The sequence below is a fragment of the Tympanuchus pallidicinctus genome, unplaced genomic scaffold (genome assembly GCF_026119805.1).
Source record: "Tympanuchus pallidicinctus isolate F22 unplaced genomic scaffold, pur_lepc_1.0 scaffold5, whole genome shotgun sequence".
Classification (NCBI taxonomy): domain Eukaryota; kingdom Metazoa; phylum Chordata; class Aves; order Galliformes; family Phasianidae; genus Tympanuchus; species Tympanuchus pallidicinctus.
In genome coordinates, this window is record NW_026294769.1 from 31,014,781 (window position 1) to 31,029,848 (window position 15,068).

Here is a 15,068-nt window from a genome sequence, read left to right on the forward strand (position 1 = left end):
TCATTTTTCAGTAGGCAATATTTTACAAAAGAGAAGCCTCAGCTCAGCTCATCCATAGTTACAGCAAACAAGTATTTCAAGTGATAAATCCCTAGATTTTTTGTTTTATCTAAATGAGCAGGTGTTTATAACATTTCCTATAGAAAAAAATACTTCTTATTTATATATTAACAACATTTTAGCACATGATGTCTAGATCTCCTTAAACACAAATTATAGACGCATAACCTGTGAGCTGCAAATTTTACAGTATGAAAGACAAATTAAAGAAATCATCTCCAATTTGCAGACAAGACTTACCATACAAACAAATCACTCAACCTACAGGAGATCTAAGAACCAAATACAAATCTCTTACTATCCAGCTTAATGTTCCAAAATACACAAATCTCCTACTTATATACTGCTACTCAGCTTTTCTTCAGATTTTTTTTTGCATCTGACTGTTTTCAGCTTTTCAGGGAAGAATTACTTTACCTAACAAAAGAAAAATATAAAAACCCTACAGATCATGCAACACATTGTTAATTAACTTCTTTATTTAAGAATACATATGACTGCATCAAAACCCCCAACATTTCAACAGCCTTCTTCTGGAAACATTCCATAATATTTTAGAATACTTTTTTTTGTCAACTTTTAAATAAAATCTGTGCGTACAAAAAAAAATTCAGTTCTTCATGTTTCTTCTCCCCTCAGAGAGGAAAAGGGTCTCTTAGTGGGCAACCATTAAAAACTCTAGAAAACTGTAGTGTTGATTAAAATGTATATGCATTTTCTTCACCTGTCTTCTCAGTCTATTTGCTGTTGTTTTCAACGTAAAGGCTACAAGAGGAAAACATTTTCTTATCTTTACTATCCTTTTTATTTTAAAATGTTTCTTACATCAAAAACCCTAAATATTTTTTAAAAAAAAAAGCTGAATTGCATTTTCAACAAATTCACTCTTCATAGTCGTTCCTTCAAAGATGACTTACCAACACAGACCAAGTGAATTAGAGCCCACAGATAACCGTTTGGATCAAACTGCAATAAAAAACATCTGGGTAAATAAAGGTATCATAGAATCATCAAGATTGGAAAAGACTTCTAAGATCATCTAGTCCAGCCATCAGCTTGTCACCACTATGTCCACTTAACCACGTTCATACATGCATCAGCAATGCTATTTCCCTGCAGTTAGCTTTGTAAAGCAAGTACAGTGGGAGCTATAGCACAAATGAAAAGAAGACTAAAGAAGGCTAGAGACTTTTCTATTCTTAGAGATATGGCACATGCCTGGTAGCTGTACCCTGTTATCCATGTTCTCAGCCCTGGTGAAAACAACTCTGTTTCTTTGGGATACAGACATCATTCTAGATGACCTGAGACTATGGACGCCAGCCTGTATATTCTTGTATCATAGCCATTTTTCTAGTATCATAGCCCCATAGGATCATTTTTCACTTAGCAGAAAGTTAGCTTTTGATGGATGGTCAGTCACAGAGGGACAAGTGGATCAGAGGAACCACTAAGGTTTGAAAGTGGTGCTTCCTTGACCCTTTTCCCCTAGCAACCCCTGCAGTCTGTTTCCCCAAGATTCTCACTAACTGCAGTGCATCCAAAAGAATGCTCCCAGCAAGACAGGCTCTCTTCATAGTCAATTGAGAAAAATGAATGTTTGCTTTCACGAGTATACACAAGAAGTTCCTACTCTGCACCATGGACCATGATGAACAGAGTTAGATCAGGTGAAATGCTTCTGTCTGCCCTTGACTGGAAACATCCAGACAAGACCCAGGGTTTTCTCACTTATCTTCAGTTACTAACTGAAGTCTAAATCAAGAAAGTAGCCCTCTTAAACCTCCAAAAGAGAAAGACAGGCATGTCCAAGGAATAGATCCATGATGGACTGAGCTACTCTAGAATTAGAGATAACTCCTTCCTTTCTCACAAAGCTAATTCAGGAAACCACTCAACATACTTGCAACAAATTCAAACCTAAGTGATTCGTTAAGCCCTTTAAGAAGCTACACTGTGGTATCCCCAGACCCTGGCTTCACCTAAAAGCTCCATATCTGTACTGGTCAGAGGTTTCACCAGGATGTTTTTAAACATGTTTAAAAATCTTTTGCAGGAATCCTGCCTTAGCTTACAAGTAAAAGCTAGGGTACTTGCTAAGAAATACAAAGGTCAAACTAAAGCTGCTTTACAAAACAGAGCTCACCTGCGTGTCACATAAAGGAAGGCACACTGCTGCTACCAGGAGGAACAGCACACTGTGGATGAGAGAAAAAAAAAAGCAAGAATTGTACTCCTGGTGAAATATGGACACTTCTACTCAATTTTATAACTGTACTTTTCTTTTTTTCTTCATTTTTATTCCGTATGTTTATAAAGTATTTTCTGCCAACAAAATTACATTTTATATCAGGCATTCTTCATAATTAATACAGACCTAAGTTGAACAAGAAGAAAATCAGCACAAACCATCTTAGCAGCAATGAAAAAAAAAATTGGTAGGGAGTACTGTTCTTCACTTGCCATTTGGCTTCCTTAGGTTACTTTAGAAAATGAAAACCAACTCATTTGTGGCTATGAAGAGCTACCAAAAAGTTCCATCACTGGGGTAAAATTGTGTATTACAACAATTTCAGCAGTTGTGACTCCATTAAAAGTTATGCTGTTAACTCCAGAACAAAGAATAAAGTGGGAGTGAGTGGAGGCATGGTAGAAATGGCTTAAGGATAGCACAGGTCCCTCCATAGACCACAGAACTGGACTAAAAATCTCAAACTGCAGCTGACTGGTATTTCTACCAGTTACACAGAATATGTAGATGTAGAATTTCTATGGACTGTCAGTATTAATAACAACAAATATTTGCTTTTATTGCTCATTTTTCTGCTCTCCAGGGACACAGAAGATAAAGACAGAATAAAGACGATAAAAAACAACAACAAAAAGCCCAACTGGTATCCTTGAAAATAATCCAGTAGTGAAAACAAGGCCATGGTAAGCCAGATAATGGAAACAAGAGGGAGGAAGTTGGAAGCAAGGGCTCCAAACACACTGAAACTTAAACCAATGTTGTTCAGTCTAAGTACAGTTAAACAATTAAGAAGTATACTATCTTCAAGGGAATGAGTGGGAAGAACAAAACTTTCAGTATGCAGATGGGTGACTTCTGTTTGTCACGATCTCCTTCTGGTAGCCTAAACAACCAGAGCCAACCAAGATTGGTAAGGTTGTGTAACTTATTACAAATGATGCAGAATGATGGCAGAAGTCACCCAATTTCCTCCTTAGGAAATGCATTTTTAGCTATTTTCTATCCATTATCTTTCTCTTACTGCTCAATATTACACACTGAAATATCAAACTTGAGCTCCTTTTCAAAAACATTCTTGCAAGCACTGTTTTGTTATTCACAAAGGCCAGCCTTCTGGCTATTTTTATAAGGAGGGGAAAAAAAAGTATCTATTTAAGCAATAGTATAAAAGAAAAAAGAAAATACATTTTAAAAATATTTAATTACTTGTATGTTGCAATTTATGCTTACAGCCCACAGGAATCTGTCTTACATTCTTCATTGTTTTGGTGTGCTACTATTTGAAGCAAATACAGAAATCGGAGCCAAAACAAGATGAAACTGAATCTGAACGGTTTTTAAAACTTACCTACAGACTTTCAGATGAGAGATCTGCTGTAAAAAAGGACACATGATTAATTGTATTGGTTTTTTAAATGGTGAAATGCTTTTTCCTTTCAAAAAATAAAAGGAATCACAGATGATCTTACTGCACCAAGTACAAGAAAAAGACAATGAACAACACTGAACAGCCCATTATGTTTAAGTGCTACTTAGCAGTACTTAAGAAAGAAAGAAACACACAAAAGGGAAAAAGCAAACACACACAAAGAGCGATGACTGAAGATTAATCTACTCCAACTTTTTTTTATATTTTCAGGTTATTTACCACCAAGTGAACCTAAAATCAGACATGAACGTTACACCTGGTTCTTACACTCATCCTAAGCATACCAGAACAGTGTACTGTAGATATTCAAATATTGATTATACTTAATTAATTAGATACTTCTCCAACCAAATCAGCCTTGGTCTAAATTCATCGAAGTTTCCTAATATTTTGGTCCAAAATCATTCCCCAGAAGATTCCTAGCAAGACCTCTGTTTGCATTATCCTTCCCCATTGTGCTTTAATTTCCAAAGAGAGTAAACATAAGCATGTGAGCTAGAATGAAAAAATAAAACACTTTGGCAGGGACAGCATCACAGAGATATGCCATGGCGCACACTGCTACATCCCTTAGTCTTAACCTTAGGGAAGTCTTCAGTTCGTTACAAGTAGCAAACACTGGCATTTATTTGCATTCTATATACATTGTAGAGGTAACGAACGGAAGATCTCTTCTACTACAAGCCATGGTCCATTTCAGAAATGAATTTGTGACTTCCCAGCAGTACCTCCTACAGCACCTCTCTGGTCACACAATTAGAAAAGCATTCCATAGCCTAAAAAGAAAGATCTCCAGTGTGGCTGAAGAGAAACAAACTGAGATCTTACTAAAGTAAGCAGGAATTCTTCTCACTTTAGCAGGTGTTGGGACAGATTCCCAAACAAAGCCTAAAATGCGTTATATTTCCAAATTTCATGCGGAGATGTGATTTATCTATTGATAGATATTGATCAATTGATATTGATACATATGATATACTGAATACTAGATATGTTAAACTAGTTAGACCTAAGGACCTAGTTTTCCTTCCCCTCTGCTCGAAAGATGAAATTCTTACGTATAGCACGAGAGAGAGATTAATTCTCAAAAGGAAAAGACAAACTGGACTAAGCCAGTCTTAAAAATGGAAATTAAACCATCAATATGCACTTGCAGTCTTTCATCCACTAAAAGAGAAAAGAAAACATCAATATAGATACTTGTCAAAAGCGAACCTCTCTCTGGGACTCATTAGTGACTTGCTATCACAATGAGATTAAAAAAGCACATAGCACTAATGCCTGCATAAAAAGAAATTAGATGTCTTGTCATAGGGCTGTTACATCACAGGCAGTGTCTTGAACATACTAATTAATAGGTGAAATTACCTCTTTCTGCACAAACTTCTGGAAGCCACAGGTTATGACTTCTGCTGCATTCTGTATAGTGAGGAACACTGGAATTGGCTGTCATTGGGAGAGAACAAAAATCCCTGGAATTACTCAGAACAGTCACAGACATAGGAAGGATGTTCCTGTACGGGCTAACTGTCCCAGGTTTTTGCATTATTTTGCTTGTTTTTATCATTGTAGACGCACATCACATCTCCTAAAGGAATTTACTCGTTCTAAGAGTACAATCACTATTACAAGGCACACATATCTTTAAGTACCACTTCTGAGTGCCCTGTCCAGATGTTCATACAGAGCTACCATTGTGAGAATTGCCACAGGCTTCTGCCTCTGGTTTTGCCTCTTTGTTCGCATACCTACAATCTTCACAGTAAACTGTTCTCATTATTTTCCCATCTCCGTCTGCTGATGCTAACACAGCGTTACTCCTAGCAACATTACAGGTAAGATGATTTTAGGCAATTGTTTTCAGTTACTGCTAGGGAGATCTGCCAGAAATTTAGGTAGAAACGTAATAATAGTTCACACAAAAGTGATGTTGAAATTATACCCAGTGAGGCATCTGGACGCAATCCCAATATGAAATCATTAAGAAACAAATCCCAGTGATAACAACAACGAATAAAACGCCCATCACTCCAGGCAAAACCAACTCAAATTAGTGGTTCACAATAAATCCTCCAAATCAGATCCTTGGTCTCTTAGACAGTCACAACAGAAGCAATTATCTGCTCCGATTAAGATAATCTAAAGGCAGTTTCAGGAAGCAGTGTTTTCCTGCTTATGGATAGTATTTAAATCACATGGGTAGAGAATGAGGTAAATTCATACTGACGTGCCTCCCCTGTAAGTATCAGGTAGCAAATACCTCTTTGACTCGGCTTTGTAATCAGAAATCTCTATTTTCTGGATTTTTCTTTTCTTGCCCACAAAGCAGGATAAGCATCACTAATTAAAAACTTTAAGCCATAATAACAACGAGGGTGGATCCATAAATACAACAGTTTCACCAAGATAACTCTTAACACCTCTAAATTAGCAGTGAATGAAAACCACACAAACACAACTGGCATGAAGTTGTCAGCTCCTGCTTCAGTTCTGGAATCCAATTCTCAACCTTGTTGCTAGACAACTAAACACAATAAAACAGAAGTACCTAACATAAGCATCCTGAGCCTGAAATAATAGAAAATACAAGAAATAACCATAAACAAGGTAAGATGACAGCAAAATTTACATTCTTTCTTTCATGAAGCCAATTTGACGGATTTTCTTTCCTTCCCCTTCCCCCCCACTTTTGGCTCTTTCAAGTATGTTTTAAAGCCAACAACGGCTCCAGTTTGCCCAGGCCTGCTAACCTTCTCCATATGTCTATTGTCTTTGATGTGACTATTTTTTAAATTTGTGAGTGAGCTTAATACTCACAAAAAGAAAGGTTTACTGTTTGGATAGACAGGATGAATAGACTCTGTACAAAACTCCCCCTCACAGTTTTGCATACTTTGGCTAATGCATCCCAGTTCAGAGCTAGGCACCGCTGCTCCAATCTCAGCCCTCAACTCTTGGGCAGGAGAGTCTTCCTGTATCTTTTGGAGAGGTATAGATGGAAACTAAGGTCCTGCCTCTACATAGAGCTGTTTTAAAGCAGGCATCCATGGTTTTGATCAAAAGTTCATGTGATTTCAACTTTAGAAACAAAATTAATGCAAGTAAATTCGTGAAGTGAGCCATTTCAGGTACAAGAATTTGGGACAGTCCATTTTCCTTCTCTCCACATCACAAAATGGTTGTAGGCAGATTTACTTAAAATAAAGCTTGTATGCAGGTTTGAATTTGGGCCAGCAATGCATACTAGCTATGGTATAAGACTATTCGTCCTTCTGCTGTTCCTTCTAAAATGGCCACAGAACGAGGCACATCCACAAACAACAAATAAACATGCAGAAATGGTGATGCTCCTCATGAATAGTTTGGGATCCAAACAAAAAACTTTTCATAGGCCCTATGCCATGCCATTACTTGAATCTTACTCTTGAATGATCACAGAGAAGGCAAGGCACGGAGTCAAGGTAGTTTACAGAACTCAGAAAGAAGAAATAGCAACAGAGGATGTGATTCATACCTTCTCCACCTCACAGGTGATCAGGCAGAAAAGATGCTGCTGCCAAGGGTTTATTGCTGTTTCCAAACAGCTCTCTCCTTAGAGATCTTTCCTGAGTTCACACCAGGGAAGCCCCGTGGATTTGCTTTGACAAGGAACCAAGAGGAAGTGAATGCAATCACCATGATACAGAGCTAACTTGGAGGCATATGGCTTCCAAGCATGCAGCCATGCTTCCCAAAGATCACTGGAGTCTAAGATGAGGCCCACCACTTTGTTTGAGTAGACAGAGACCAAGTGTCCTTTTCTGCCCTGTCACTCCACTAAGATGTTCAAAAGATCATTGCAAGAAGAGTCTTGTCTAAAAATTCCCTTTTGATGCTTCTTGGAGTTTAGAAATTGCTAGAAGTAAACTGGCTCTGGAATTTAAGGTGAACTGACAGAAGACAGAAGGGAACTAGAGCATGAACTACTGCAGACAGTAACAGTCGTAAAACAATTTTTAAAAAATCATGTAGCTGATTTATTCTAAAATATTTGTATTTTCATTTATTTATATTATGTATATTATTTACTTTTACTTTTTGAGAAACACAAGCTTACTTAAATAAAAGGCATTCAACTCTAAAGAAGGCAGATTTGACATCCCCCGATTAAACATTTCATAGGTCACTGTAGTTCAAACGGATAACAAATCTGATGAATCAAGCCATCCCCAAAATCTCTTCCCAACTTTCAATTTATTTTTTCAAATCCTGTAAAGCACCAAAGCTTCTCACAGTAATGGTTTTCATCCTTTTCTTGGAAAGGTTTCCCCCAGAAATGTGTCCCATTAACACCTTTGCAAAGCTAGAGCCAATAACTTCGGTAACTTCTTCCCTACCTGCACAATTCAGAACAGTGGATCTGTCTGCAAAACTCTGAGTACTGTGGAGCAATGCAGAGTTCTTCAGACTGTCAGAGAGCTCAAGGAAAGCTGAAGGCACTTTGTGCTTTTTGTTACTGCCCTACACTTTGCAAGACTGGACCATTGCTCTAACAATGTTAATAGATTATGAATTATTTGAAGCCCTCCCCCTCTCTTTTCCACCCAACCCAAGAACAGAATTAATTCCTTGTATGAAGAAAATATTATTTGCTCATAAAGTAGAGGCAATACAGAACTTATGTCTACCTGTGTGCTTCTTACCAGTCTAGACAGTGCCCTGGAGCCAGCATAAATAATGCCCACAAAAATTACCGACGCAGGAAGCCAGGACAGGATTTCAGACCTGTGAAAACAATTCAAATCTCATTACTTCTCTACATTCTGTTAACATGCAGTTAGCAACAGTTGCTTGCAAGAAATATAACATATGTATGTGTACATATACTCAAAAGTGTGCATATTAAATTCACTGTCTGATTGTTCAACATTCCTCTCACTTACAAAAGAAGTCTCATGACACAGAAATAAACCACTTCATCTAATCCCAGGTGGACAACATTACTGCTTTTCTTTACTCTCTGCCTCTTTTTCATTCTTTCTCTTGCTCTTATCCCTCAACAACTGTATATTTCATAGCAATTACACCTACTATATTTAAGGGAGAGAAATTTTATTTCAATAGTTTGCTTCTCTGTAAAAGGAAGAAAAACTTTCAAATGAAGGCATAAAATGGTGCTCTCGCACAGACAGCACACATTTTCACCATGTACAAATACAGTTGCCCACCCACGCATTCATTTCTTCATTTCTCAGCCGGATTTACAAAGAGATTTCCGCTGAAGATCGGATTGTCTCTGTGGGAGCCTGTCTCTGGAGATTTCCTAATGACACCCCCTTGACTAAGCCAAACTCCTGGAGGCATTTTGACAATTAATGAAGGAATTAAATCATTGCAGATTGTTGTTGCTTTGTTTATGGCAGTCGAGTCAGGCTTCAGTTTTGAGAAGGGGCACTGCAATTTGCACTTTTCCTTTTCCGATTTTGGTACTTAAGAGAACAAAAGGTTCAGATAGGTGGTAAAATCCAGAGAGAATAACCTAAGATTTTCAGTGACAGAGATTCGAAGGACTAACTTGGAGGCTTCCCAGGACTGAAGAAGACACTGCTGCCTTCATTCATTCTTCCTAAGTCTTGAACTAAAGTCAAGAGAGTATTACCATGTAATACTCATTTTTAAGATGAAGCCAAAGTATTTGTGGTTCATTAACTGGGATTGTGCTTCTAACTAGCACGTAAGTGTCAAAATGCAATTACAGGTACCACTATATTACAATACTTCATGAAGTACAAAAAAAAAAAAAAAAAAGGACAAATAAAGGTGAAAAAAGAACAGTCTAAATGAGATCAAACCTTCCCCAGAATTTTTGTTATCTTTAACACCAGGAAAAAGGAAAAAACAACTAAACTTCATGTTCCCTTTCTTTATATAATTTTTTAGGGTATTTGCTAAAAAAACAGCAGAGTAACAAATGAATGGTTTTTAGGTCCTTTTGCTGATATAAAAATTTGCTCTTTAAAGTTCAGGAGCTAAAACTGTCATGCCTCATTGCCACTGAGTTCACACCAGATACCAACGACAAAAAAAAAACCCCATCCCAACTGGACTTGCAGTAAATTGAAGAAAGTAGGAAAGAAGAAGAAAAGGGAGGGCTGGGAAGAAGAAAGGAAAACCAGATGAAAACCGAATTTCCACTTAGTGCATAAAAATATCGTTCTTTCATGTTCCCCACCACTAAATTCTAGGCATCCCAAATATGTCTCCATTTCCAATCCAGTGCTGTGAAGTGCAATGGAAAAGGACTTAAGATGCTTTTCCCATGATGCGACAGGAGAATTTTATGCTGCCAAGTGGGAATTTCAGGACCGAAAAAGAATGCATGGATGTTTGATGTAATGTGTCAGCACCAACAATCTGTCTTGTATGCAAACCAAATAGCAGCTCCTTATGTTGGCAACACAGCAATGTACGTGCAAAAAAAGCAAGTTCAGTGACGTAAAAAAACTGATGAATTTATGTAGTAGGGCTAGATTTAAAGCCCATTTAAGTCAGTGGGTAGCCTTCCTAAAACCAGACTTTGAAGTTTTGGTTTATGCCAAGTTTCTGAGCTAGGAAAAATTCAACAGTAGAATAAATGCCAACCAAAACATAGGACTTAGGTGCCTACACGGGTCAGGCAGAAGGTGGGCAGCAGATCATGGCACTGGAGGCATTATGTGAATGCCACACACATTCTTATGCGCTCCACTGAGTCCTGTTTCGGACACAAATTTTGCAGACAGCTGCTATTCACCTCGTAGAAGCAACAGTGATGGTGAGAATCTCTTGCAGTTGGCAGTACTGAACAGAAACAGATAAAAAGCAAGATATTAATCAAAGCAAAGAGCAATTACTGTAAATAATATGTTTAGCAGGACCAAGGACTTGTTTTTATTTGGTATTTATTGTGAAGCTAGTATTCCTGACTTTGTCATAACCTTCAGACAAAAGGTGGTCATCTTTAGGTAGTAAAATAATTCTTCTGAAATACTTTGGTGTATCTTGAACCAGTCCAGAAAGCTCATGAGATCTGTCTGCAGAACAGAAATACACTGGGCTTTGTGGAAGTACACAGATGGGTAACTTTAGTACTTGCAGCATGAGAAGACTGGGGACTGGAAATAGTGTTCTTAAATATTCTACATGTACACCAGAAGGATAGATGCAGAGACCAAGATGCTGGAAGAGGGGGGGGGAAAAAAGTCCTTCTCAGTCCAGTAGTAAAACATCTTCACAGGGTGAAGGAGTTTGAGAGGAGATGATGGAGAGAAGCTTTGAAATACTATGGGTTTTTTTGTTTGGTTGGTTGTTGTTTTTTTTTTTTTTTAGACAGAGCTCTATACTGAAAGTCAAGTTCAACAAAGCATGCACTTAATCCTTCTGAAGAAAGGCAGATTTAAATTCATGCTTAAGTACTAGTCCAAATTATAGCCAAGCAATTAATTCTGGCCATATTGTTTTGTCCACAGCTAATATTCTAGAAAATCGCTACAGAACTTTCTGAAGATGCATTTTAGCCAGTTTCCCTAGAGTATGCTGACATCTAGAGGCCTGAAGTCTCAATCTACAAAATACAAACTAATTTTATGCCACACTTTTCTCATATAAAAACATCCTCTTCAATAGTGGAAAGTGATTCTTGTTCAGTATTAACTCAACTGTCTTTCAAGTTATGGAAAAATTAAAATATCTTTTACAAGCTGGGAAAATTATTCAGCTTCTTTTACTGTCACAACTTAAAGCAAAAGTATTTTCTCAACTATTGATGAAAAGCTGAATTAAAAAGGATGTCAGTGATAGCTGCATTCCTTTGCACTTTAAGCTGTACTGCAAAGACAAAATATGCATAAACAGCATACACTATATATATGACAACATATATCAGTAACTGTTGCTTAAGCAAAGTTTGGAGCCTAATCCTGCCTCTGCCAAAATCAACGAGAGCTTTGAACTCCATATCCGCATCTTATCTACACTGTAGATAAAAGATAGGAAGTTAAAGCCTGTTTCCATTTACAGCTTTGTTTAGGTTTCAGTGGGGATGTGGACACCTGCATGCACAAAAAAAAAAAGAAATTAGCCTGGTTCTCCACACACATGGATGCAGAGATTTCACTCTCAATAACGAACTTCAGTTTTGCAAGTCTACTGCTTACATTCCAAACTGGAAATCCATCACCTGTCACATCATAATACAAATCACTGAAAAAAATTACATTAAAAGGAAATTCTGACAGTCAACCAGCCTGATAGCCCAGTTTCAGGGTTAAGACACATTGTTTAGGTCACTCAGAAAAGTTTTGAGTATCTGCAGTGATGGCAACTCAGCAATTACTATGGGCATATATCTTGTAATTCACACTATTTTGTGAAATGTAAAGGAGATGCCACATTTCATACCACAGAATGGATCTCTATGAACAGAGTATGATATTCTGGATAACTCTTCTAAATGGTAGTAGCACTCAGTTCAAGCAAATGATCTTGATCCACTGATGAAACATCTGAATTTGGAGTTTGATCACTGCACCAGTCCTGTGCACTGCACTGGTTTCTCTTGCTGTGTGCTTATGCATATAGAGATAGACATAAGGGCAAATGACTCCCATTTACAAACACCAAATCTTACAGAAGGTGTCAAATCACATTTGCTGACTCCATTGCACTGAGATTTTAGGGAAGGGGGTGTCAGTGGATGCATTACTGAGGTTTCTCTCCTGGTATTTTTCAGATGATCCAGAGAAGAGATGCAAAAAATGATATTGGATATATTATCCTTGTAGCCTTCTCTAGTGATTACGCTTCTTTATCTTGCCAAGGTGAAATTGAATCCACTCTATATTAGTAATCTGTGGAAGTGTGTGACTGAACATTGATTAGACTGAAACATAGAGAGGCAGAACACATACATACAGACACGGATATCATCTTACGTTTCAGCAAGTTAGTGACTTGCTAAACAAGTGAACTACAAAAAGTAAGTATGTAGAGATACTGAAAACCTTACTGTACCTTGAACACAAGCTTATCTCCACCCAGCCCAACTTCCAGGAGACATGAAGCAGAATTCCACCAACTAATGTCTGCCACCTGAAATAGAAATAGAACAGTATCCCTAAATTGTTTGCTTTTTTTTTTTTTTTAAAAAAAAAAAAAACACCATGTGGAGCATGACCTTAAAATCTCTAGAATTTCTCAGAGCACACATAGGACTATAGTCATCTACTGCTCTTCCAGGCTACCAGGGATGGCACTACTCTTCAAATCTTCTGTTTTCTGGGCCGTCTTATCACCCAGGTTTTCTATTACTCTGGTGCTTTCCACCTCATATTTCAAGCGTTTTATAAGGAACTACCTACTGCAATTTCTTTAGTCATCTTACTGAATCGCCATTTTACTGTTCAGTAAATATTTAAAATTTGCTGATATAAAATATTTAGTAATCATAGTGATGTTAAAGCCATCACTTTGTGATGCAAGTGAGGCAAGGATTGTGACAAGAAATAAACATCTGTACATATATAAACTGTTATTGCTAGAGAAAATATGATTTCAGGACTCACAGACTGATCTCAGCTCAATGAACTAATAAATCCCAAGGATGAAGTGTACAGTACTGGTAATTTCAAACATTAGCTTTATGACTTCTTGTTGTTATTCACGCTGGGCCTAGATTACACACTGCCTATAACTCAAATGGCATGTAGCATGCAGTAATTGAAGTGCCATTAACAATCAATCATCACACTGCATGAGCCTCTGCTTCAGAGCCTTTAGAGGAAAAAAAAATAAAAATAAGTAAGATACAGTAAAAACTGTATAGCATATAAACCAGAATACTGTGGTTTTCTCATTCAAATGCTATAGAACAATTACGTGTATTCTGAAGTGACTTATCTATCTAATCACTTATCTTGTCACAATGGCATTCCTTAGTTTACTGTGGAAGTAGTACGTGAGGCCTTAGCAATCCTTGCAGATAATTTAAAATCAGTAGTGATGCACAGTGATGTTTTAAGCTTCATAATAAATGACCAGTTTCCTTCTTTTTCGGGCTAACGGCTTTCAGGAAGATTGCTTCTCAGGTAAAAGTACCCAAACATCTAGTACAGCTCTGGCAGAGATCCTATGCTACAGTGTTAAATCACATTAAATATATGTCAGGTATAAAAATGTGTTTGTTGATTATTCCCAGTCATTGCAATGCATTTAAGCAATTATTTAATCTCTCTCTTTCTCTCTCATACATACATAAATGCTACATGCAGTATGGCATACAGCTGGACATAATCAGAAAAGAGTGAGCTCACTGTTCATAAGGGTTTGATGAAGATCCAACACCACTACCACAACTCACTTCACCTTTATTGCACTGGGGACATAAGAGAGCTTGGTGCCAGACATCCCTCATCCGCTGAAGGCTTGATCATGCTCTACTCCAAACCAGTGATTAATTCCCATCAACTTTATGTGAAAAAAATTAATATAATTTCAGGTTTTAAGGACAGAGCTTGAAGTTATTAAGAGTTCCAAACCCTTAGCACTGTGTGATACAGACTTAGGTTATACAGGGAACAAAAAAACATCAATGAATGGTGTGAATTGGGCATTACCCTTTGTTCCTTTGCTCAGCTGCCTTAGCTCTAGATGAAAGTATATCTTAGTCACTTATTTTCAAAGAAATGGTTACCTTTAAAAAACAAAATTACTAAGATGCTGAAATGTCTTTCCAAATAACGGAAAAAAAGGAAGTAAATGTGGTAACACATTTCCTATACAGCCATTGAGCAAATGCTTTTTTTTACTGCTGACTTACCAGGATTGTATTTTACATACAATACTCAAAACCCTTTTCCAATGTGCTGAAAGACTTGTCCAAGAGACTGTTTGCACACAAGTGATTGAACTGAAGGAAGCACTTGTTGCATATTTAATAGAGCTGAGTACACTCAAAGAAACTGGAGATTCCCAGAGGAGTTATTCCTAGAAGTAATTACAGCCCTGGAGTTGCAAGTCAGGCAAAACATAACCCATGCAAAGCAGCAAAAAAGGAATGAAAGATATCAAGTGTCTGCAGATTTAACCAGTATCTAAAAAGAGCAAATGAAAGAAGACTGGAATATAATAGTCCAGAATTCCACAGAATCACAGAATCACCAGGGTTGGAAGGGAGCTAAAGGATCCTGAATCTCCAACCCCTCTGCCACATGCAGGGCCACCAACCTCTGCATTTAATACTAGTCCAGGCTGCCCAGGACCGCATCCAGTCTGGCCTTGAGCACCTCCAAGGACGGGGCATCCACAACCTCT

At 37.6% G+C, this 15,068-nt stretch overlaps 1 protein-coding gene across 6 annotated transcripts in view; it reads right to left on the bottom strand.

Annotated features, from left to right (window-relative positions):
* Positions 1 to 15,068, bottom strand: part of TMEM241 (transmembrane protein 241) — a 50,383-nt gene that overhangs the window by 34,162 nt on the left and 1,153 nt on the right. For 3 of the 6 annotated variants that reach the window (XM_052704617.1, XM_052704618.1, XM_052704613.1), the window contains exons 3-8: positions 12,771 to 12,848; positions 8,408 to 8,504; positions 5,109 to 5,186; positions 3,660 to 3,685; positions 2,207 to 2,258; positions 978 to 1,026 (exon numbers count right to left, since the gene is read on the bottom strand). In XM_052704617.1, coding sequence (XP_052560577.1) covers positions 978 to 1,026; positions 2,207 to 2,258; positions 3,660 to 3,685; positions 5,109 to 5,186; positions 8,408 to 8,504; positions 12,771 to 12,848 — 380 coding nt within the window. The remainder of the gene's footprint in view (positions 1 to 977; positions 1,027 to 2,206; positions 2,259 to 3,659; positions 3,686 to 5,108; positions 5,187 to 8,407; positions 8,505 to 12,770; positions 12,849 to 15,068) is intronic. The other 3 variants (XM_052704616.1, XM_052704615.1, XM_052704614.1) reach the window with 3 other exon arrangements.